We start from the raw sequence: 22955 nt of genomic DNA on the forward strand, positions 1-22955 counted from the left end.
CAATGCTGACCAGCCGTAAAGAGGCGTGAAATATAAAGGTTTTCACCAGTATTAGTTAACACATGTGAACTTGAAAAGAAATGACGAAATTATTTCTGCTACATCAAAACCATTATCGCCCTGTTAACTAACTATGAAAGACGTTTAATATACTGTCCTTCACAAGCAATCAAGTATGCATGTGCTGCAAATTGAAAAGCTATGAATTAAAAATGTTGTGACGGGATTTTCTACTCAGCACGTTATCGGATTGTTAACTAAGTGAAATCAAATGTTAAAATCGAATTTATTTACCAGCAGCGAGCTGCATCAATACGAGATGAGGGTACAATTTGTTTTGCTTCCCCGGGAATCGAACTCAGTGCATACTGTCGCTGTTTCCCATCCATACATAGACGTTAAGTATCAATTGCTTGCTCATCAGTAGCGAGATGCTCGCATGTTTCACTAGAAATAACAGTACCTAACGTTATTGTTGACTATTCGTGAACAGACATTAATTATGCAATTTTTTTCCGGTGGTAGATTAGTGTGCACATGCTAGGGCGTAAAATGAAATTATGAATTTTTTTGTGCTGGACCAGAATTGCAACCCAGACACGTTCCATTCCTAGACATCCGAATTCGAATTCCAGTCGAGGACAGAAAATTGCAACGTCTCAAGTTCAAATTGAATATGAACACGGTGAACGAAATAACCATTCCTACATTAAATGAAATAAACTTTTAGTGCTAGTTTACTGGCGACGGAGTTTGTGCCTTCGGCGGCTGCCGCCTTTGTTATGGCGCCATTTAAACAGGCTCTGACGCTGTTGGTAGTGAAGGGATATTGTGTTTAATGCAGATTCTGAACCACTGTGCGACATAACATTCTGGACTTGGCGTTACCATAGGTGAATTAGATCTTTTCGTGAATGTTAAAAATGGACGCCATGAGTGACAATCGAACCTATACCCCGCAATTGTCAAACTACGATCATCCCAGCAGACCACTGCAACTCCCAGGTGGCAAACACCTGATTGTGTTGTTGTGTCCAACAATGCGCCTAGAAACTGTGAAAAGATCCGGAACTCGCAATTAAGTGGTTAATTACCTGCTAGTGTCTAATGCATGTATTATGCTAATCTCAAGACTGCGTGATATAAGGACAATTCTAGTCTTCATAGCTCTCATTTGATAACAATATGAATTTTTTTTTCTATTGCAACTAATGTTTTAGTTCGAGAAGTACAACTGCGGCGTGTGAGGTTACCAGATAATTCGATGATTACTGTCATGATTGCTTTTATTATCTTCATTATGCTGCTACTACACATGTGACTGAAGGAAAGGTATATGCTCTTTGATCATTTTTAGAGGCATCTGCTCGAATATAGTAATTATGTAGTTCCTTCCACATACAGGGAATACTTAGCGATTTAATGTCGGAAACCCCCTGTTCGTCACATTAAAATTAAGTTGCTGAAACCTTTATTTAAAAGCAGAAATCGTGTTGCCTTTCTTCATTTATTTGGGCTTAGCAACAATGCATGTAAAATGTGAAATCTGGAGGTAAAACACTATTCAAAATGCAGGGATGTAAATTTCTGCCGTTAAAATCGAAGTGTATACTTTAGAGATGACTTGGTCAGACTGTTGTGAATCATATGGGAGTTACATTGCTTCTGATTAATATCTCCCTCATTTTTGTGTGTCGTGTTTAATGAACTACTGGAAAGACCATATGCAGTATGCGATATAGTAATAAAAACTGATTACAGCTTATTATGACAACGGTACAAAAATGTCTGGCTTCTTAAGGCAAAATACCCCAAATCTTTAGTAATTAGCAAGAGTAAGTTAAAAAAAACTTTCAGTGCCCCACTTGAGCCAATGTCATTGACAGAAGCAGAAAAAAGGGATTAACATGCGTGCAATTCTGTGAAGGTTGTGTCTATACATCCACAGACTAGAGAATAGAGGTAGCGATATAATGGTTGGTAGGTTTTCGTTCAATGTCTTTACTGATTGTTGATCTGCCTTCGCGATTTTATTTACAGAGGAGGGAGAAGTACTATCGCCACCAGTATTTGAACCAGCAGCAAGCACAGTTTGAAATTTCATGTCCAAACACTTTACCCCTACGATAGCAGCAATCCGCAATAAACCTTGCCTCCTTGTCGCCTCAAGCGCAGATTCCTCAGCTAAACAGCGACGTAAATAGCGAAACCAGCTGCAGTTTTTGTTGAAAATTATTGATTTGAAACCTTCTGTATCATCCTCTAAGGGAGAATCATTCAGGATACTTCATGAAAATGATTAGATATTAGAGAGTGAAACTTCCTGGCCAGGAAGTTTCATATCAGCGCACACTCCGCTGCAGAGTGAAAATCTCATTCTGGATTAGAGAGTGAATTTAGAAGGAAACTTTTGCACCAGTCCAGGAAGTAATTCGAAACTATGTTTGGCTTATAAAATAGTACCTAACTAATGCTTACACCTACTTTTCGCCAATTAATTTATAAATGCAACTTTTATATAATACTGTAAACAACACAAATATTAATATGTTTACAACAAATTTACATTTAAAAATAAAAATAGAACACACTGGCGATAGCACAAAAGAGCTGAAACATGTGTGGGTGAAACAAAAGAAAAAAGGTGTCTTGCATGAGGCGGAAGTTTTCATCCCATTTTCTTAGCAAGCACGGAGACAACAAGAAGAACTGCACCACAAGATGATTAATTCGAAGGCCACATGGCTGCCAAATGTATGCTGCAATGTTGTCACTTCTCCATTAGACTGGTGACAGGCAGAAGACACCTGCTAACTTGAAAAGTCTCTTCAGCTTCTAACTATAGGACACGCTAGCCCCGGTTGCTACTACTTTGGAGGGGACCTGAATTGACAAACGTAAAGGCCAATTAGCTACCGATTGCAACTTGAACATCAGATATAAATATCGGGGGAAAAATTTACGACGGGGCCCTCCTTTTAAGTAGCTGTCATAGCAATTTTTGTTATTATGTCTTATAAGAACTGCTAACTAAAAAAGTTATTCTCCAGAAGCATATTGGTTCATATTATTTTTGCTATTAACTATGTGAAAATAATTTTTATGACGTAAGATTTCATTCGCACTACTGCTGACACAGAATAGAACAGATGAAACCACACTATAACACTGATTACAAAACGCAAACATCAAGAAAGACAGAAACTGCGAATAACACATTGTTTCATCTTCATCTCATAAGCCGTGTATTAGTGTGTGATACAGGGCAGTTTCTACATCAATATCGCTTCTCCAATTGTTTGCTCCAGGCGGGATGGTTTCGTGGGAAGGACGATTGCTGGTAAGTATCTATGTGCATTCTTATCTCTCTAATTTTATTTTCACTGTCTTTCTGCGAGATATAAGTAGGAAGAAGCAATTTATTGCTCGACTATTCAAGTTACCTACGGTGTAGGTATTAAACTGAAGACCATACCGCCGTGGAGGTTGCCTCTTTTGCACTATCTTCGCCTGGGATTGAATGAGCAACCCTCTGACGCCTTTGTGCTTACTAAATAACCGTGTAACTAACGGTGTTTCTCTTGTTTGGCTTCTAGAATGTTGAGTAGCTTTCGCGTATTTGTCAAACGATTGATTTGTAAGCCATCAGTTAGCACACATGAACCTGAATTTTTCGTGCTAAATGAAGTCCCTTATCTCCCTGTTAACTAACTACGAAAGCCGTTTAATATACTTTCCTTCAGAAGTATCCACCTGAGAATGAAAATTGCAATAGTGTGATGTAAAATTTTGCGACAGTATTTTGTACCCAGCACGTTAGCGGATGGGTAACTAAGTAAAATCAAATGTTAAATATCGAATTCACCAGCAGCGCGATTTATCAATATGTAATAACGATACACTCAATTTCTGCCCAGCAAACGAACCCGGCACCCACTGTCGCCCTTATCCATCCATAACTTGTTTTGAACGGCCAGTGTCGGTTGGTCACAGTCAGTGTGCTCCCTGCCGCCGTTGGATAAGCAGCTGAGCAGCAAGTCGTATACTCCTAGCTCACTCATTTGTTACATAGTTTAATTCTTAATTTCTGTGCGTGTTTTTGGTACTTGCATTGTTTAATTCATAAATTTCGGGCGTATTATAGTATTTGAGAGTGTAGCATCGCGTTTTAGTACCTGAATAGTGTAATTTCGCTTAGTCTCCTTCCGCCGCCGAGCAGTGTCAGCAGTGCGCAAGTAGCAGCATTACTGCATTTACTAGGCAATCTTGTATTTTAATAACCGTTTAAATTTTGTCGATTTGTTTGCGCTCTCTGTAGATTAGTTCAGACGTTCTTTGCAAAACAGTTTTTAGCATGGATAGGGACAGCAACTGCTGTGTTCGGATGCAGGCTGAGTTGGCATCCCTTCGCTCCCAGCTTCAGGCAGTGTTGGCTTCGGTCACACAGCTTGAGGCTGTTGCCAATGGGCATCACTGTGGGGGTCCGGATGGGGGTTTGTCGGGGACGGCCAGCTCGTCCCACGCATCCCCTGATCGGACTACGACTGTGGTTGCCCGGGATACTGCCCGCATTGAGGCTGATCCCTCACCTGTGGTAGAGTGGGAGATCGTTTCAAGGTGTGGCAGGGGGCGAAAGACATTCCGGAGGGCTGAACGGAAAGCCTCTCCAGTTTGTCTGACGAACCGGTTTCAGGCTCTGTCTCAGGCTGATACTGATCTTCGGCCTGACATGGCTGCTTGTCCTGTTCCAGAGGTTGCCCCTCAGTCTGCAAGATCCGGGCAGTTGCAGAGGGTGGGCTTACTGGTAGTTGGGAGCTCCAACGTCAGGCGCGTAATGGGGCCCCTTAGGGAAATGGCAGCAAGAGAGGGGAAGAAAACCGATGTGCACTCCGTGTGCATACCGGGGGGAGTCATTCCAGATGTGGAAAGGGTCCTTCCGGATGCCATGAAGGGTACAGGGTGCACCCATCCGCAGGTGGTCGCTCATGTTGGCACCAATGATGTGTGTCGCTATGGATCGGAGGAAATCCTCTCTGGCTTCCGGCGGCTATCTGATTTGGTGAAGACTGCCAGTCTCGCTAGCGGGATGAAAGCAGAGCTCACCATCTGCAGCATCGTCGACAGGACTGACTGCGGACCTTTGGTACAGAGCCGAGTGGAGGGTATGAATCAGAGGCTGAGACGGTTCTGCGACCGTGTGGGCTGCAGATTCCTCGACTTGCGCCATAGGGTGGTGGGGTTTCGGGTTCCGCTGGATAGGTCAGGAGTCAACTACACGCAACATGCGGCTACACGGGTAGCAGGGGTTGTGTGGCGTGGGCTGGGCGGTTTTTTAGGTTAGATGGCCTTGGGCAAGTACAGAAAGGGCAACAGCCTCAACGGGTGCGGGGCAAAGTCAGGACATGCGGGGACCAAGCAGCAATCGGTATTGTAATTGTCAACTGTCGAAGCTGCGTTGGTAAAGTACCGGAACTTCAAGCGCTGATAGAAAGCACCGAAGCTGAAATCGTTATAGGTACAGAAAGCTGGCTTAAGCCAGAGATAAATTCTGCCGAAATTTTTACAAAGGTACAGACGGTGTTTAGAAAGGATAGATTGCATGCAACCGGTGGTGGAGTGTTCGTCGCTGTTAGTAGTAGTTTATCCTGTAGTGAAGTAGAAGTGGATAGTTCCTGTGAATTATTATGGGTGGAGGTTACACTAAACAACCGAACTAGGTTAATAATTGGCTCCTTTTACCGACCTCCCGACTCAGCAGCATTAGTGGCAGAACAACTGAGAGAAAATTTGGAATACATTTCACATAAATTTTCTCAGCATGTTATAGTCTTAGGTGGAGATTTCAATTTACCAGATATAGACTGGGACACTCAGATGTTTAGGACGGGTGGTAGGGACAGAGCATCGAGTGACATTATACTGAGTGCACTATCCGAAAATTACCTCGAGCAATTAAACAGAGAACCGACTCGTGGAGATAACATCTTGGACCTACTGATAACAAACAGACCCGAACTTTTCGACTCTGTATGTACAGAACAGGGAATCAGTGATCATAAGGCCGTTGCAGCATCCCTGAATATGGAAGTTAATAGGAATATAAAAAAAGGGAGGAAGGTTTATCTGTTTAGCAAGAGTAATAGAAGGCAGATTTCAGACTACCTAACAGATCAAAACGAAAATTTCTGTTCCGACACTGACAATGTTGAGTGTTTATGGAGAAAGTTCAAGGCAATCGTAAAATGCGTTTTAGACAGGTACGTGCCGAGTAAAACTGTGAGGGACGGGAAAAACCCACCGTGGTACAACAACAAAGTTAGGAAACTACTGCGAAAGCAAAGAGAGCTCCACTCCAAGTTTAAACGCAGCCAAAACCTCTCAGACAAACAGAAGCTAAACGATGTCAAAGTTAGCGTAAGGAGGGCTATGCGTGAAGCGTTCATTGAATTCGAAAGTGAAATTCTATGTACCGACTTGACAGAAAATCCTAGGAAGTTCTGGTCTTACGTTAAATCAGTAAGTGGCTCGAAACAGCATATCCAGACACTACGGGATGATGATGGCATTGAAACAGAGGATGACACGCGTAAAGCTGAAATACTAAACACCTTTTTCCAAGGCTGTTTCGCAGAGGAAGACCGCACTGCACTTCCTTCTCTAAATCCTCACACAAACGAAAAAATGGCTGACATCGAAATAAGTGTCCAAGGAATAGAAAAGCAACTGGAATCACTCAATAGAGGAAAGTCCACTGGACCTGACGGGATACCAATTCGATTCTACACAGAGTACGCGAAAGAACTTGCCCCCCTTCTAACAGCCGTGTACCGCAAGTCTCTAGAGGAACGGAGGGTTCCAAATGATTGGAAAAGAGCACAGATAGTCCCAGTCTTCAAGAAGGGTCGTCGAGCAGATGCGCAAAACTATAGACCTATATCTCTTACGTCGATCTCTTGTAGAATTTTAGAACATGTTTTTTGCTCGCGTATCATGTCATTTCTGGAAACCCAGAATCTACTATGTAGGAATCAACATGGATTCCGGAAACAGCGATCGTGTGAGACCCAACTCGCCTTATTTGTTCATGAGACCCAGAAAATATTAGATACAGGCTCCCAGGTAGATGCTATTTTTCTTGATTTCCGGAAGGCGTTCGATACAGTTCCGCACTGTCGCCTGATAAACAAAGTAAGAGCCTACGGAATATCAGACCAGCTGTGTGGCTGGATTGAAGAGTTTTTAGCAAACAGAACACAGCATGTTGTTATCAATGGAGAGACGTCTACAGACGTTAAAGTAACCTCTGGCGTGCCACAGGGGAGTGTTATGGGACCATTGCTTTTCACAATATATATAAATGACTTAGTAGATAGTGTCGGAAGTTCCATGCGGCTTTTCGCGGATGATGCTGTAGTATACAGGGAAGTTGCAGCATTAGAAAATTGTAGCGAAATGCAGGAAGATCTGCAGCGGATAGGTACTTGGTGCAGGGAGTGGCAACTGACCCTTAACATAGACAAATGTAATGTATTGCGAATACATAGAAAGAAGGATCCTTTATTGTATGATTATATGATAGCGGAACAAACACTGGCAGCAGTTACTTCTGTAAAATATCTGGGAGTATGCGTGCGGAACGATTTGAAGTGGAATGATCATATAAAATTAATTGTTGGTAAGGCGGGTACCAGGTTGAGATTCATTGGGAGAGTGCTTAGAAAATGTAGTCCATCAACAAAGGAGGTGGCTTACAAAACACTCGTTCGACCTATACTTGAGTATTGCTCATCAGTGTGGGATCCGTACCACATCGGTCTGACGGAGGAGATAGAGAAGATCCAAAGAAGAGCGGCGCGTTTCGTCACAGGGTTGTTTGGTAACCGTGATAGCGTTACGGAGATGTTTAATAAACTCAAGTGGCAGACTCTGCAAGAGAGGCGCTCTGCATCGCGGTGTAGCTTGCTCGCCAGGTTTCGAGAGGGTGCGTTTCTGGATGAGGTATCGAATATATTGCTTTCCCCTACTTATACCTCCCGAGGAGATCACGAATGTAAAATTAGAGAGATTAGAGCGCGCACGGAGGCTTTCAGACAGTCGTTCTTCCCGCGAACCATACGCGACTGGAACAGGAAAGGGAGGTAATGACAGTGGCACGTAAAGTGCCCTCCGCCACACACCGTTGGGTGGCTTGCGGAGTATCAATGTAGATGTAGATGTAGATAAACAGATGTAAACTACTAACTGCTTGCTCACCAATAGTAAGATGCTCACATATTTGACTATAAATAATGACAGTTATTGTTGACAATTCATGAAGCGACATTAAAAATGAAAATTATGTTTCGCTAATACTTCAGTGTGCACACACTATGGCTTATAAGGAAATCATATTTTTGTACTGGACCAGGATTCCAACCAGATACGTACCATTCATAGAGAACCGCATTCGAACTCCACTCCATCACCAAAATTTTCTACGTTTCAAATGTACATTAAATATGAGCACTGTGAACGTAATGCCCATTAGGTCATTAAATGAAAAAAAAATTAATACATGTTTACTCGAACAGAATTTCTGTCTTCTGCGACTACCGCCTATCTTGTGACGCAGTTTAAACAGACTCTGACCCTGTTGCTGGCAAAGGGATATGGCGTTTATGCGGATTCTGAACTATGGTGTGACATAATATTCTTCACTTGGCGTTACTAGAGATGGAGTAGATCCGTTAGTGAGTGAACGACCTATTTGAGAATAGAACCCACACCACGAAATTATCAAACCAGGATCCACCACTACACCGTAACAGTAATTTCGTGTGCAATGGATGCATACCGACTGCAGAATGTAAGAATTTAAGACTCTGCATCCATTCCAGTTCAGGTAGTGCAACATCGTACACTAGCAGTGTGTTCGTGATGTCAACTGTACTGTTCTTTTCACTTGATTCTGTAATCACTGAAATAAAATCACATAACCTCCCAACACGAGAGGTTTAATTGCATTGCTGCATTGCTGCTGGAAGATTTGTTTTCTCATTGATCAGCTCTTTTCCTTCTTGACAGCGAAATGTGACAAAATGTGGTATGTAATAGATTCACAGCCCGCCATTTTAATGTATTTGTAGGTGAAGGACTTTAGTTTCCTCTTAAAACTTCTTAAGCAAAAACGTTCTCTGATTTCCCAAAAATGAAATGCTCATTGTCGAGGTAGGAACAGTTTTAAATCAAAGTCCCCTAAGTTTGGGCAGTTATATCTCTTCGTCTGACGGTACTGTGTAAGTACTTATCCTAAGAGGCATCACAAGTTGTGGTCGTATAGTTGTAGAAATCATTAGTTGAAGCAGAGTCTAGCACCTGTAGGTATGGTACTGCTAGAAATACAGAAATATTATGTATTGAAGGCTGAGTTCATCTTGAAAACTAAAGCGTATTTATAATACAGAAGCTACTGGAGATTAAATGTTCTTGATTTTCTCCACAGGGCATTCGAAGGCGTTTACACACAATACTACAAATAATGTAAAAGATAAAAGTAGCATTGTCCATCCAAACTAATAACTCGTTGTTCACAGTAAATTAAAAAATTATTGTAATGGCAGGATTAGTACCTCATTCTAAAAGTTTTCGAACATAGCCCTTTAGCTGCTACGCTGATCCTCCACTGACGCGTGTAGCGTGCTTTAGCGGGAGCACCAGGACATGAATCAATACATGAATCTAAATGTTGCTTTAAATCTCTGAAAACGATTACATTATTACTATGTATGAAGATTAGAGACAAAATAATTGCCACGATACTAAAAATAATACTTAAGAGGAATTTGTTACATAAATATTTTTCGTAGCATGTAGACGGGAATGAATGTGACTTCTGAGGCGATGAAAGTGCTGTCCCGTTTGTCTGGCAGTCAGTTTCCTCTTGCCTTGTCACTAGGTACTTACCTGCAATGTCTTAGCTCAAGGAATCCGATAAACGTCGCATTCTTGCGCTTTATGAAGATGGATACTGTATCAGCGCCATTTCCCGTGCCCTAGGACACAGCAAAAATCTACGATTCATGTCTGGATAAAGAGGTCGGCGGGTGGAGGCCACGCCTACCGCTGTCGTCGCCCTGGGCGTCCACGGACCACCACGGAGTATCACGACAGTAGTGTACTCAGATGCAGTGATGGCGACCCATTCAGGACCAGCGCAGAAATGAGGAACATCCTTCAGCTAAGCGTGAGCAGGTCCACCATAAGACGACGTCTCAACGAGAAGGGAAGGTGTGGACGAAAATCTGCTGTTATGGAAATGTTGAAAGAGCAGCGTAGGGCTGCCAGGTTAAACTAAGCTCTGGAGTACAGGAATAAGTCACTTTCATACTGGGAGCAAGTTATATTTACGGACTAGAAGGTGTTTACCACTGCGCCAAATAGTTCTGTCCTTGTATATCGTCCACGTGGAGTGAGATTTGACAGAAACTATGTTTATCAAAGGAAAAGGTGTGGGGATGGATATCAGCAGATAGTTGTGGCGTTTTGTGGGAACTGGACCGTCCGTTTGCTATTCATTACTACTGCCAAATACTGGAGTACATAGTGCTTCCTTCGGTTCGTCAGAGGTTTTCGGGAGGCAGTATATATTCCAACATGACAGTTCCCCAGCCCATACTGCGAATTGTGTAAAACAATGGATTCAAATGAATGGAGACATCGACCTCCTGGACTGGTTTCCAAATGGTGCTCACCTCAATCCTGTAGAACACATGTGGGCAGAGATGGAGAAAATTATTAAGTGTAGAAGACCTACACCAACAACCGAGGCATAGCTGTCCGAACCAGTTCATGATTCGGGAAGAGCTGTCGCAGAATAACAGATTCATCCGGAAACTTGTTGCCTCTGCACCCTGGCGGCTAAATTCTGTTGTAGTGGAGGATGGAAATTGGACACGATACTGAATCCATTGTGTCATTAGGGAGAAAACTTTATGACAAAAGGACGTTTTGTTTACCGTTCGATTACTCTTATTAAGCTTTTACGTTACTATGAACAAAAGGAAAATGTGTTTGCCTCAAACTTTTTCTTAATGAAGGTATAATATAAATAAATCGAAAACCACTGATCATCACCAGCTAAGACATTTAATTGAAAGAAGAAAGCCATAATATACACATAACTCAATTAGTCTATTTCACTCTTTTTCAATCATTTAGAGGACTATTGATTTTAAATTATTTTGTGATCATTCATGAAGAAGATCAAGAGGACTATGGGAAAATATTTTTTTTCACATGGCGAATGTCAAATCCGATGAGGCCATCAAAGTGAATGTGTTTTACATCAATGAGAAGGCATATTACTTTGAGTTATTTGTGCAGGCAGGACTCCAGTACCTTCAGGAGCATAGAACAGAGATTATTTTTATTTAAAACTGAGTGGAAAACGCAATACCGAAAGCAAATAATTTGAAAAGTGCGAGTATGACTCGCACTATGTGAATTCTGAACAAACACAATTACGTACTCAGATAGCAGTAATTCCTTTTGCTTAATGCCCTGGTGCAAGTTTTTGTATTGGACACAACGTCTGTGACTTGTGTGTCCCTAAACTACTCCAGTCATCCAAGTGGGGAGAAGCCAAGTACAGTTAAATTGGTAAACTGAAACACGCGATGTTTCTGGCCAATCGTTACATCATTGAGAGGTGAACACTAGGTTAAAATGAAACCTGAAAAATCCATTGCAGGTGCGCACTTTACCGTTAAACCAACAGGCCCAATACTTCCGACAAATATTCGTCTGTAGCTTTTATGGATTGCGTTTGCGAGTATCAGAACGTCGGACATACCAGGCTGTATCTTTCGTGAGAAATAACTTAGGAGCTTAAATTTATTAACACGGCTACAGGACCGAAGACCTTAGCACGTGGCATAAATTTCTACTTCATATCTTTACATGTCCTGAGAACAAGAGGACTTAGCAGATGGAAAGACAGAGAGATGGATAACAAATGGCAAAGAAAACGTATTTTTCCATGCCGTATCACTACAAATCAACAATTTTCGGATTTATTCCTTTGCTTGTACTTTATTTCTTTATGTATCTGCACACACTGCTAAATTCCAAACTTTTGTGGTAGTTATGTGAAGCTCCTGTATGACTGTGGACTGAACATAGACAAAAGCATTTCGCTGCCGAATTTATATAATCTGTTGATAATCCTTAACGATTTGGGGTACTTTGAATTAATCAGACAGACTTTTTTGTACCTTCATCGTGATATTTCATTTTTCTGAATATAGTGCATACTAAATATGGGCTTAAGTAACTTCTGTCAACGAAACTTCATCCCCCCTGTAAATCGTCGCATGAACGACAAAAAAGATACAGAACTACGATACCACGGGATAGTAAAGCTACAGAAATCACTCATCAGAAGAATGGGCACAGCACCTGCAAGTATACCAACTGGATTATACGCAAAGTATACGAAAGAACTTGCTCCTTTCCTAACATCATTTTACCGTAGATGTCGTGATGAGCCATCCTAATGACTGGAAAAAGCACAGGTTATTCTTATTTTCAGGAAGGATCGTCGGAAAATTGCACAAAACTATAGGTCTACATTTCTGATGTCCATCTGTTGTAGAACTTCATAATATGTTTCATGCTCGCAAATTAAACAAGTTTCGGACTTTGAAAATCTCTGTAAAAATCAACACGATTTCCATAAACAATGATTGTGTGCAACTCAGAACGCTCTGTTCGCCCACGAGATTCCAGAAAATAGTACCAAGTGACCACATAGTTGCAATGTTTTTTGACTTCTTACAATCTTCATTTCTTACATTCGTTTGATGAATACTTAAATACTGCTCATCATTCTGAGATCTGCATCAGGTAGGATAGCCAAAATAGAGAATATCGAAGTAATCCTTTAGATACTGGATTATTTAGTAAGCACGAAAGCGTCAGAGAGTTGCTCATTCAATTCCAGGTGAAGGCGCTGCAAAAGAGGCAGTCTTCACTGTGGTAACTTGAATAGTCGGGCAATAAATTACTTCTTCATACTTATATCTCACAGAAAGACTGTGAAGATAAAATTACAGAGATAAGAATGTACATAGATACTTACTTGCTAGCAATTGTCCTTCCCACGAAACAGTCCTGCCTGGAGCAAACACTTGGAAAAAGTGATATTGATGTAGAAACTGCCCTGTATCACACACTAATACACAGCTTGCGAAATGTAGATGAACAATGTGTTATTCACAGTTTATGAGACGTCTTCTTGATGTTCGTGTTTTGTAATCAGTGTTGTATTGTGGTTTCATCTGTTTTATTCTGTGTCAGCAGTAGTGCGAAAGAACCCTTACTTCATAAAAATTATTTTCACGCATTTAATAGCAAAAATAATATTATGTACTCATTCTGTTAACGGCGTCAGATGGTACTACAGAACCTAATCGCTTCTGGAGAATAACTTATTTTAGTTAGCAGTTCTTATAAGACATAATAACAAAAATTGCTACGACAGCTACTTAAAAGGAGGGCCCCGTAAATTATTCCCCCGATATTTATATCTGATGTTCAAGTTGCAATCAGTGGCTAATTGGCCTTTACGTTTGTCAATTCAGGTCCCTGCCAAAGTAGTAGCAACCGGGGCTATAGTTAGAAGCTGAAGATACTTCTCGAGTTAGCAGGTGTCTTCTGCCTGTCACCAGTCTAATGGAGAATTGGCAACATTGCAGCATACATTTGGCCGCAAGTGGCCTTCGAATTACTTCCTGGACTTGTGCAAAAGTTTCCTTCAAAATTCACTCACTACATCGTATCATTCTCATTAAATGTCCTGAATGATTCTCCCTTAGAGGATGATACAGAAGGAATCAAATGAATAATTTTCAACAAAAACTACAGCTGGTTTCGCTATTTACGTCGCTGTTTAGCTGACGAATCTACAATTGAGGCGACAAGAAGGAAAGGTTTGTAGCAGATTGCTGCTATCGTAGGGGTAAAGTGTTTGGACATGAAATTTCAAACTGTGCTTGCTGTCGCTTCAATTACTGGTGGCGACAGTACTTCTCCCTCCTCTGTACAATAGAATCTCGAAGGCAGATCAACAATCAGTAAAGACATCGAATGAAAATCTCTCCACCATTATATCGCTACTTCTATTCCCAAGTCAGTGGATGTATAGACACAACCTTTACAGAATTGCACACATATTAATCCCTTTTTTTCTGCTTCTGTCAAAAATATTGTCTTAAGTGTGGCACTGAATGAGTTTTTACCTTTCTCTTGCTAATTAGTAACGATTTGGGGTATTTTACCTTATGAAGGCAGACTTTTTTGTACCGTTACCATGATAAGTTGCAATCAGTTTTTATTACTATATTGCATACTGCATATGGTCTTTCCGGTAGTTTATTAAACACGACACACAAAAATGAGGGAGATATTAATCAGAAGCTATGTAACTCCCATATGATTCACAACAGTCTGACCAAGTCATCTCTAAAGTGTACACTTGGATTTTAACGGCAGACATTAACATCCCTGCATTTTGAGTAGTGTTTTATCTCCAGGTTGCACATTTTACGAGCATCGTTGCTAAGCGCAAATAAATAAATAAAAGTAACACGATTTCTGGTGTCAAATAAAGGTTTCAGCAATTAACTTAATTTTAATGTGATTATCGACAAACTGGAGTTTTCCGATATTAAATCTAAAAGTATTCCCTATGTATGGAAGGAACTACATAATTACTATATTTGGGCAGATGGTTCTAAAAATGATCAAAGAACATATACCTTTCCTTTAGTCACAAGCGTAGTAGCAGGAAAGTGAAGATGTTAAAAGCAATCATGACAGTAATCATCGAATTATCTGGTAACCTCACACGTTGCAGTTGTACTTCTCGAACTAAAACATTAGTTGTCATAGAAAAAAAATTCATATTGTTATCAAATCAGAGCTATGAAGACTAGAATGATCCCTATATCACACAGTCATGGGATTAGAATAATACGCTCATTAGAAACTAGCAGGTAATTAACCAGTTAATCGAGAGTCGGAAAGGGGAGGGGACATGATGGCGTTAAGAACCTGGTCGCCAGGTTTTGCGCCACAGTCCTTTGCACCTTTCCGCAGTTCCTCGTGAGGTGCTTATGAGGCTACTGATGGTGACCCGTTCGTCGGATGGGGTCGCAAAGCCTGGAGGCCCCCCCTCGGTGTTACTCGCAAGCGGCGGGCCGTGTGCCGGCAGCGCAGCGGGTTCCACCCTCTCCCCTCTCTCATCATCATCATCATCACCGTCATCATCACATAAGATAAATGTTTCACTACACTCTACACACACACACACACACATACACGCACAGTATATTCAAGTTCTATAACAAATATTGTAACGGAGCATGTTCCAAATAAATAAATGAAAACAGAGCCGAAGAGGTATACCCAGTGTACATGCGTATAGAGTAAACTCTTTGTGCAAGTATGAGAAAGTGCACCAAATGTTTGCGTAGCGAGTATCTGAGGCGGAACGTGGGAAACAGCCTGTTCTTCACCTACTGGGATGTGAGAAAGCGTCTAAAAACCATGTCCGGGCTGACCGGCATGCTGACTTCTCATCGTTAACCCGTCGCACAGTGGGCCATCTCGATTCGAAACCTAGACATAATAGAAAATTGGATATAAATTCTACAAAACTGCGTTCTTATTGGATTTCTGGGGTTACTGATTACGAATCCGATGTCGGAATTGCAGAATTCCAAATGGCAAATATTTTGGCTGATCAGAAACCATAAATGTAGCAGATTCGAGTAAAACTTTGAGTATAACGTATTTTAAGGTCACTGATGGCGAAGTAGAGGTCAAAATTGCCACTTTGAAACATTTTATTCGGCATTTTACATTTTTCAGTCAAAATCGTAATAAAATTCGTCGTTTGGCTCAACAGCGCTATCAGGAGAGTCGCTGTCCGGTTTTCCGCTGCGAGATGGTTCGAAAGGCAGATCTTTCACTTCAGGTTGCCTATGTTTATCTTCTCTGTCATTTCCTTGAACTCGAGATGAGTGAGTCCGATCATGGCAGAAGCCGATGGAGTATATGATACATCGTTTTGTCGCCGGAATATTTGCTCCTAAATCTCGGCGTCGCCAGATACCTTTATTCCGGGCTTCCTGTGTATCTTCAGACAGACGACTAATCGGCAACGGATCAGCTTCGATTATGGCATCTCTGTGCATCAAAACCATGTGAACAGACGCCGGCGTCAGGCAGTACTGCAGAATACTGTGAATTGTTCTGCAATAATCGTCTACCGTGTGGTACTGCTGCGCTGTAGCTAAATGATCGACCACTATAAACGCAAAAATACGCGCTAGCAAATACGTTTGAACTCGTCAGCTATCCTATTAAGGTAGTAAGAGAGCGATTTAGAAATGCGAAGCTACGCACAGGAAATTTTTCAGCCAACGATTTCGGACAATATCCGCAGCAGTTCAGTTTTAAGTCGATATACATGGCGACAATTATTGAGCTATATCAGAAAAAGGTAAATTAATTACAAACTACGGCATACACACACTTTATTCAACATGTAAACGTCACCACAGATATGCAGAGTTAGGTTATGACATCTTCGATATGCCTGCCATCATTGGAGATTTGGCGCAAGCGAATAGCGAGATATGCAAGAGCCGCTGAAGTGTCGGAACGTGGGTCCTGTCGATGACCTGCTGAATGGCTGTTTTCAGCTCAGCAGTGGTTTTGAGGTTACTGCTTCACCTTGACTTCAATACAGCAGCCCCACAACAAAGAATCACATGTATTCGGATCTGGAGAATGTGGCGGCCAAGCGAGGTCCGTGCCAGTGGCCTCTGGGTACCCCAGAGCCAGAATGCGGCCTCTAAAGTGATCCTCCAGGACATCGAACACTCCCCCGCTTCGATGGGGTCGAGCTCCGTCTTGCACGAGCCACGGCTTGCCGAACTCAGGATCACTTTCTATAATGGGGATGAAATCATCTTCCAAAACGTTCACGCACCTTTCGGTAGTCACCACGCCATCGAGGAATATCGCACCGATTATTCCGTGGCACACAACACAGTCACCCATTGCGGGTGAAGAGACTTCTCGATCACAAAATGCGGATTCTCAGTCCCCCAAAATGGGCCAATTTTGCTTATTGATGAATCAATCCAGATGAAAGTGGGCTTCGCATACTAATTCGCATCATGCCTCGCAACCAACGGTGCAGTTTGAACGTCCTAACGCAAACCGTTCAGAAGCCGTGACGATTTTATTTCATACAGGTCAATAATGGTGACCCCCGTATGTAATTAGACCGGCTGAAGTATCGTAAACGCACCTCCTGCAGTGCTGCCCATCTTATTTTATCCTGGAATCTGGACGAGATCACCATCATATGCCAAAGAGACCACACAAACAGTAGCTGAAAAATGCGTCGTTGTCCGGTTCACTGTTTACCGGCACGTGCCATTTACGTTTGTGACTGGAATGCTAGCGCAGCATTGGAAGGTATGCATCGGTGCATTTTACACAAGGTTTAGCGGGATTTAAATCGAAACGCGCACCTTTTTTCTATTTCTACGATGGTCGTTCACTAAGTAATGCCCCACATTTTTTTTTCAGATCATATCTATCGTTAAGAGTTAGAATTAGTGACAATATACGTCAACATGTCTTGTCCATGTCCTATTTTTCTACGTAGTCCCCATCACGTTCTATGACCATACGCCAATGTTGTGGAAGAGCATACATTCCGTGCTGGTAAAAGCTCTTGTCCTGTCCTGTAGCCGTCGCCATGTTTTCGCTGCATGACTGACACTTGTTCATCTTCAAAGTGTCGTCCCGGTAGAGAATCTTTAAGCTCCAACAATTCAGATGAACTGGCCTCTCTTTGAATCTCGTGGTCCGCTGTGAGCATTCGTGGGACCCATCACGAGCACCTCTTCGAATATCCGAGAGTCTCGATCATTGCAGACGCACTTGCAATGCTGCCTGACAAATATAGAGTCAACTGTCGAGCAGTGATGCACCGGTCGGGACGAATAATGGCATCCGCACGATTCAGCATGTCTAGAGCAGTCGCTGTGACACGACTCCGCGCGCGGCTGATAATCAAGAAGTTCCTGGGTCTATAACTTTCTTTACCCATCCCCCAACTGTACTCCTATCAAATGCAACATCGCCATATACTGTACACAAACGTTTATGGATATTCACCACGGTTTTTCTTTCAGGACACATGAATTCAATAACAGCAGGCTGCTTGTAACGTGAGTCGTATTAGACGCCATTTTGACGCTGTACTACGGTTCTGCCATCTGCCAGAACGGTTCGAAACTTCACTGGTGCACGGAACAAACATCAGATGTGAACCACCAACAAGGACTTTATCTATGTATATAAATGGCTTTTAACAAAATGTGGGGCATTGCTTATTGAACGACACTCGTGTAATGTTGTCCAGGTTTTGAAACTAGCTTTTACAAGGGGCATCAAGCAGATTCGATCCGGCGTTGGCATGCCTGCCCTTGCCAGAAGCGGTCAGGTTAACACGCGCGGCTACCCGGGCGGGTCTCGAACCTAAGACCAGTGTCCTTTCGATTCGTAACTAAAGACGTTATCCCTCGACCAGCCTAATGATATTAAAAAATATGCAGTAGTATCATATTCACTTGTAGGTGAAAATACGTGAGAAAATCTGCTGGAGGCCTTTATCCAGCAACTGATGTCCAATTACTGATAATGATGATCTTCACTGATTCTGACCTTGTCTCTAGTGAATCATTCTTTGATCATATAAATAGCACCTCCACATTGCCAGATTATTCTCACAGATCGCTCCACGCCTGTCTCCTGTCTGCAGATGATGTCGCCTGACTGGTGGACGCTGCCGCTGCCGCTGCCGCTGCTGGTGGTGGTGGTGGTGGTGGTGGTGGTGTGGTGGCGCCGCTGGAGCGGACACTTTGCGCGGCAGGGGGCTCCGTCCCTGCGGCCGCTGCCTTTCGTGGGGAACATGCTGCCACTGGCGTTCCGCAAGTTGGCCATGCACGACATCGTCATCCAGCTGTACCACAAGCTCGACCCTCACGCCTACGGAGGATTCTTCCTGTTTTCTGTGCCACTCGTAATGATAAGAGACCCTGAAATCATACGGACGGTCACTGTTAAAGATTTTGACCACTTCACAGACCACTTTGTGCTTTTCGGCAACAGTAAACATAATCCAATGTTGCGGCGGATGCTGTTTTCGTTGAAAGGTAAGAGGAACTCATTGGTACAAAAGGGTATTCCGTGTACAATGAACTACAGATTACCAATGTTTTACTTCGTGATTTCTCTTCGTGATTAGCTGCTTGCGTCAATGTTATTGTATTTTTATAAACGACACTGTGTCGTAGGAAACCGTTATCTCTGTTGTTATAATAAATAAACACCATCTGGACCACTTCTTTTACTACCGACTATCAGTTTCAGTCTGCGCTGCACGCCATATTCAGTTTTAATTAGAACAGGTAAAAGAAGCAACTCCAAATGGTTACAAAAATGTGACGTTAGTGACACAATCATCACAGGCTGCACAATTAGCAACGAAACATCATAAGAACCCACTCGTACCAGGCGCCGCAAACTACAGTTTGTCAACTAACGTAAAATCTACATCTACGTGATTCCTCTGCAATCCACAATGGAGTGCCTGCCTGGCGCAGGGTTCACTGAACCACTTTTAAGCCACTTCTCCACAGCTCCACTCTCGAACAGCACGCGGAAAAACTAGCACCTCAATCTTTCCGTGCGAGATTTGATTTTTTTATTATGATGGTGATTTCCCCCTACGTAGATGGGCGTCGACTAAACATCATCACATTCTGAGGAGAAAGTTGATGATTAAAATTTCATGAGAAGATCCCGCCGCAGAGGAAAACGCCTTTGTTTAATAATTGCGACCCAAAAACAAAAAAAATTGTGTCATAAGCGTGGCACTCTCTGCCCTATTTCGTGATAACACAAACCAAGCTGCCCTTCTTTGAACTTTTTCAACGTTCTCCATCGATCCTACCTGATCCAAATCCCTCTCCGCACAGGAATACTCCAGAAGAAGGCGGAAAAGTTTAATGTAAGTAGTCTCTTTAGTGCACTAGTTACATTTTCGAACTGTTCTGCGAATAAATCGCAATCTTTGCTGTGCTTTCCCCACAACTTTATCTATGTGACCGTTCCAATTAAGTTGTTCGTATCTGAAATCCCTATGTATTCAGTTGTGTTTACAGCCTTTAGATTTCAGTGATTAATCGTGTAACTGAAATTTAGCGGATTGGTTTTAGTGCCCGTGTGGATAACTTCACACATTTCATCATCTAGTGTCAAGTACCGCTTTTTACACCGTACACATGTTTTAACTAAATTAATTTGCAATTCGTTCTCATCATCTGATGACTTTTCATGACGGTAAATTACAGGATCTGCAAAAAGTATAAGACGACTGTTCAGATTGTCTCACACATCGTTTATGTAGATCTGGAACAACAGGGAGCCTACAAGACTTCCTGGGGGAACGTCAGATATTACTTCCGTTTTACTTGATAACTTCCTGTCAGTTATCACAAACTGTGACCTTTCTGACGAAATCACGAATCCAGTCACAAAACTGAGACGATACTCCATAGACAGGCAATTTAATTAGAAACCGCTTGTGAGGAATGGTGTCAAAAATCTTCTGGACATCTAAAAATATGGAATCAATTTGACGTCCACTGTCGATAGCAGTCACTACCTCACGACAATAAAGAGCTAGTTGTGTTTCAGGAGAACAATGGTTTCTGAATCCTTGTTGGCTGTTTGTCAATAAATCGTTTCTTCGAGGTGATTCCTAATTCGTGATGGTATTTTTGATCCGTCGTTGCAACTACAAAAATGAGTGTTTTTCTCACCAGATACGTTTCGCTTTATTGAGGTAAAGCATCATCAGTGGTCTGTAATTAAGTTAGTTACATTTTGGTTTGCTTTTTAGATCGAAAAACAGTTCGTTAGGAATAGGTTGATTTGTATTTACGGTGACTTTTCGGCTGATTTCTCGCTTACATCGGGAAATGCCGTCTGCTAGAACATAATGTTCAAGCACAGTATATGTTCCAAATCCCTGCGCAAATCGATGTTGAGTGATACGGGTCTGTAACTCAGCGGATAACTCCTACTTCCTTTCTTGGGTACTGGTGTGACTTGTGCAACTTTTCAGTCTTTGAGTACGGATCTTCCTACGAGCGAGCGGTTGTATCTGATTGCTGAGTCTGGAGCTATTGTATCAGCATAGTCTGAAAGGAACCTGACTGGTTTAGAATCTGGATCGGAAGCCTTGTCTTTATGCTGGTAGACAGGTTCTGGGTCGGGGAAAAATTATTGTAGTCACGTGCATATGTCAAATTTTTTGTAGTCAGATGATCATAGTTCAAATGCCTCTGAGCACTATGGGACTTAACTTCTGAGGTCGTCAGTCCCCTATAACTTAGAACTACTTAAAACTAACTAACCTAAGGACATGACACACATCCATGCCCGAGGCAGGATTCGAACCTGCGACCGTAGCGGTCGCGCGGTTCCAGACTGTAGCGCCTAGAATAGCTCGGCCACTTCGGCCGGCCACATGATCATGAAATAGATTTCTGTATGTATGATGTGTCATATATTACTATATATGTATATATATATATATATATATATATATATATATATATATATATATATATTGTATGATGCATCATAATACGGAAATCGATTTCATTATCATCTGTTTTAGTCCTGGATTTCATTACTTACTGTATTTTAGTTTTTTTGATGGTGGAGGAATCTCTTTGACTCTGTTTCAATATACTAGCCTATGACAGACGCACGCGTCACGTGGCTATACAAAATTTGTCAGGCTACGTTATATACATTTGTCATGTAATAAAACAAACAAAATTTACTTCACCCACAATCTTCCTGTTTTATGTTAGTTGCCAGACTGCAATTTGCGGCGGGTATGTGTGGTTTTTCGCAATACGTTTTTGGTAACTGTGCAGCCTCTCGTTATAAGGGGCGTTCAAAAAGACACGAGCCGGAGGCATATTTACAGAAACCAGTACCTGTGTGTTGGAAGTACTGACCCTGGCTGTTGAGACGCTTGTCCCACTGTGACACAAGGCGGTGAATGGCTGTCTCATAAAATTCCCGGGGCTGCGATGTTAGCCAGGTCCGCACGTACAGCTGGACGTCGTCGTCCGAGGTGAGTCGTTCGCCCCTGGAGAGCCTTTTTGAGGGGACTCTGGCTTCCACCGTCACTCGGCGGTCCTGGGTAGTGAGTGGATCCACCAGCTGGACGACGTCGCCGGTGGTGCAGAGTGGTGCTCCACAGACCGTGCGTCATCGGCTGACGGCGCCCGTGCTTCCCTGAAGCGCTTGGGCCGCGCCTCGACCCTTGCAAGGGTCGTGCAGTGCTCGCCGTACCCTTGTGACTTCCGCCGGTGACTGTCCGTTCCTCCGGCTCCTTCCGCTGTCAGGAAACGACCAACACCTCTTTGCTCTTCTTCCGACGCCTCCACGTCTCCGTCTGCAAGGCGTCTGGCATCCGGGCAGTGAGCTTGCACGCTCTGGCCGGCACCACACCACATCGTCACGCGCTCCACGCACGACATTACCCTCCTCTGGTTTGCGCGTTCCAGACTACGGCTCGTTTCTTTTTGAACGCCCCTTATATAATGTTTGTAATGTCAGCCTTTCGTAATTTTTATTCTTACTGTCTGTTTTTCCTATTCCAACAAGATCTGAAGCTGAATTGCAGCGCAGATTGAAAATGGTAGTCGGTAATAAAAGAAGTGATCCAGACGGTGTTTATTTATTTGTTATTTTATTTATTTCTTTTATTGCAAGTGTTTTTTCTGATTTATTTGAAGAATGTTTCA

The 22955-nt window shown here is 42.4% G+C and overlaps 1 protein-coding gene across 1 annotated transcript in view; it reads left to right on the plus strand.

Moving 5' to 3' along the window:
• LOC126458634 (cytochrome P450 9e2-like) overlaps positions 1–22955 on the plus strand; it is a 131727-nt gene that overhangs the window by 28549 nt on the left and 80223 nt on the right. The window contains exon 2 of the mRNA XM_050095802.1: positions 18884–19277. Coding sequence (XP_049951759.1) covers positions 18884–19277 — 394 coding nt within the window. The remainder of the gene's footprint in view (positions 1–18883; positions 19278–22955) is intronic.

This window comes from Schistocerca serialis, chromosome 2 (assembly GCF_023864345.2).
Source record: "Schistocerca serialis cubense isolate TAMUIC-IGC-003099 chromosome 2, iqSchSeri2.2, whole genome shotgun sequence".
NCBI classification, from domain to species: domain Eukaryota; kingdom Metazoa; phylum Arthropoda; class Insecta; order Orthoptera; family Acrididae; genus Schistocerca; species Schistocerca serialis.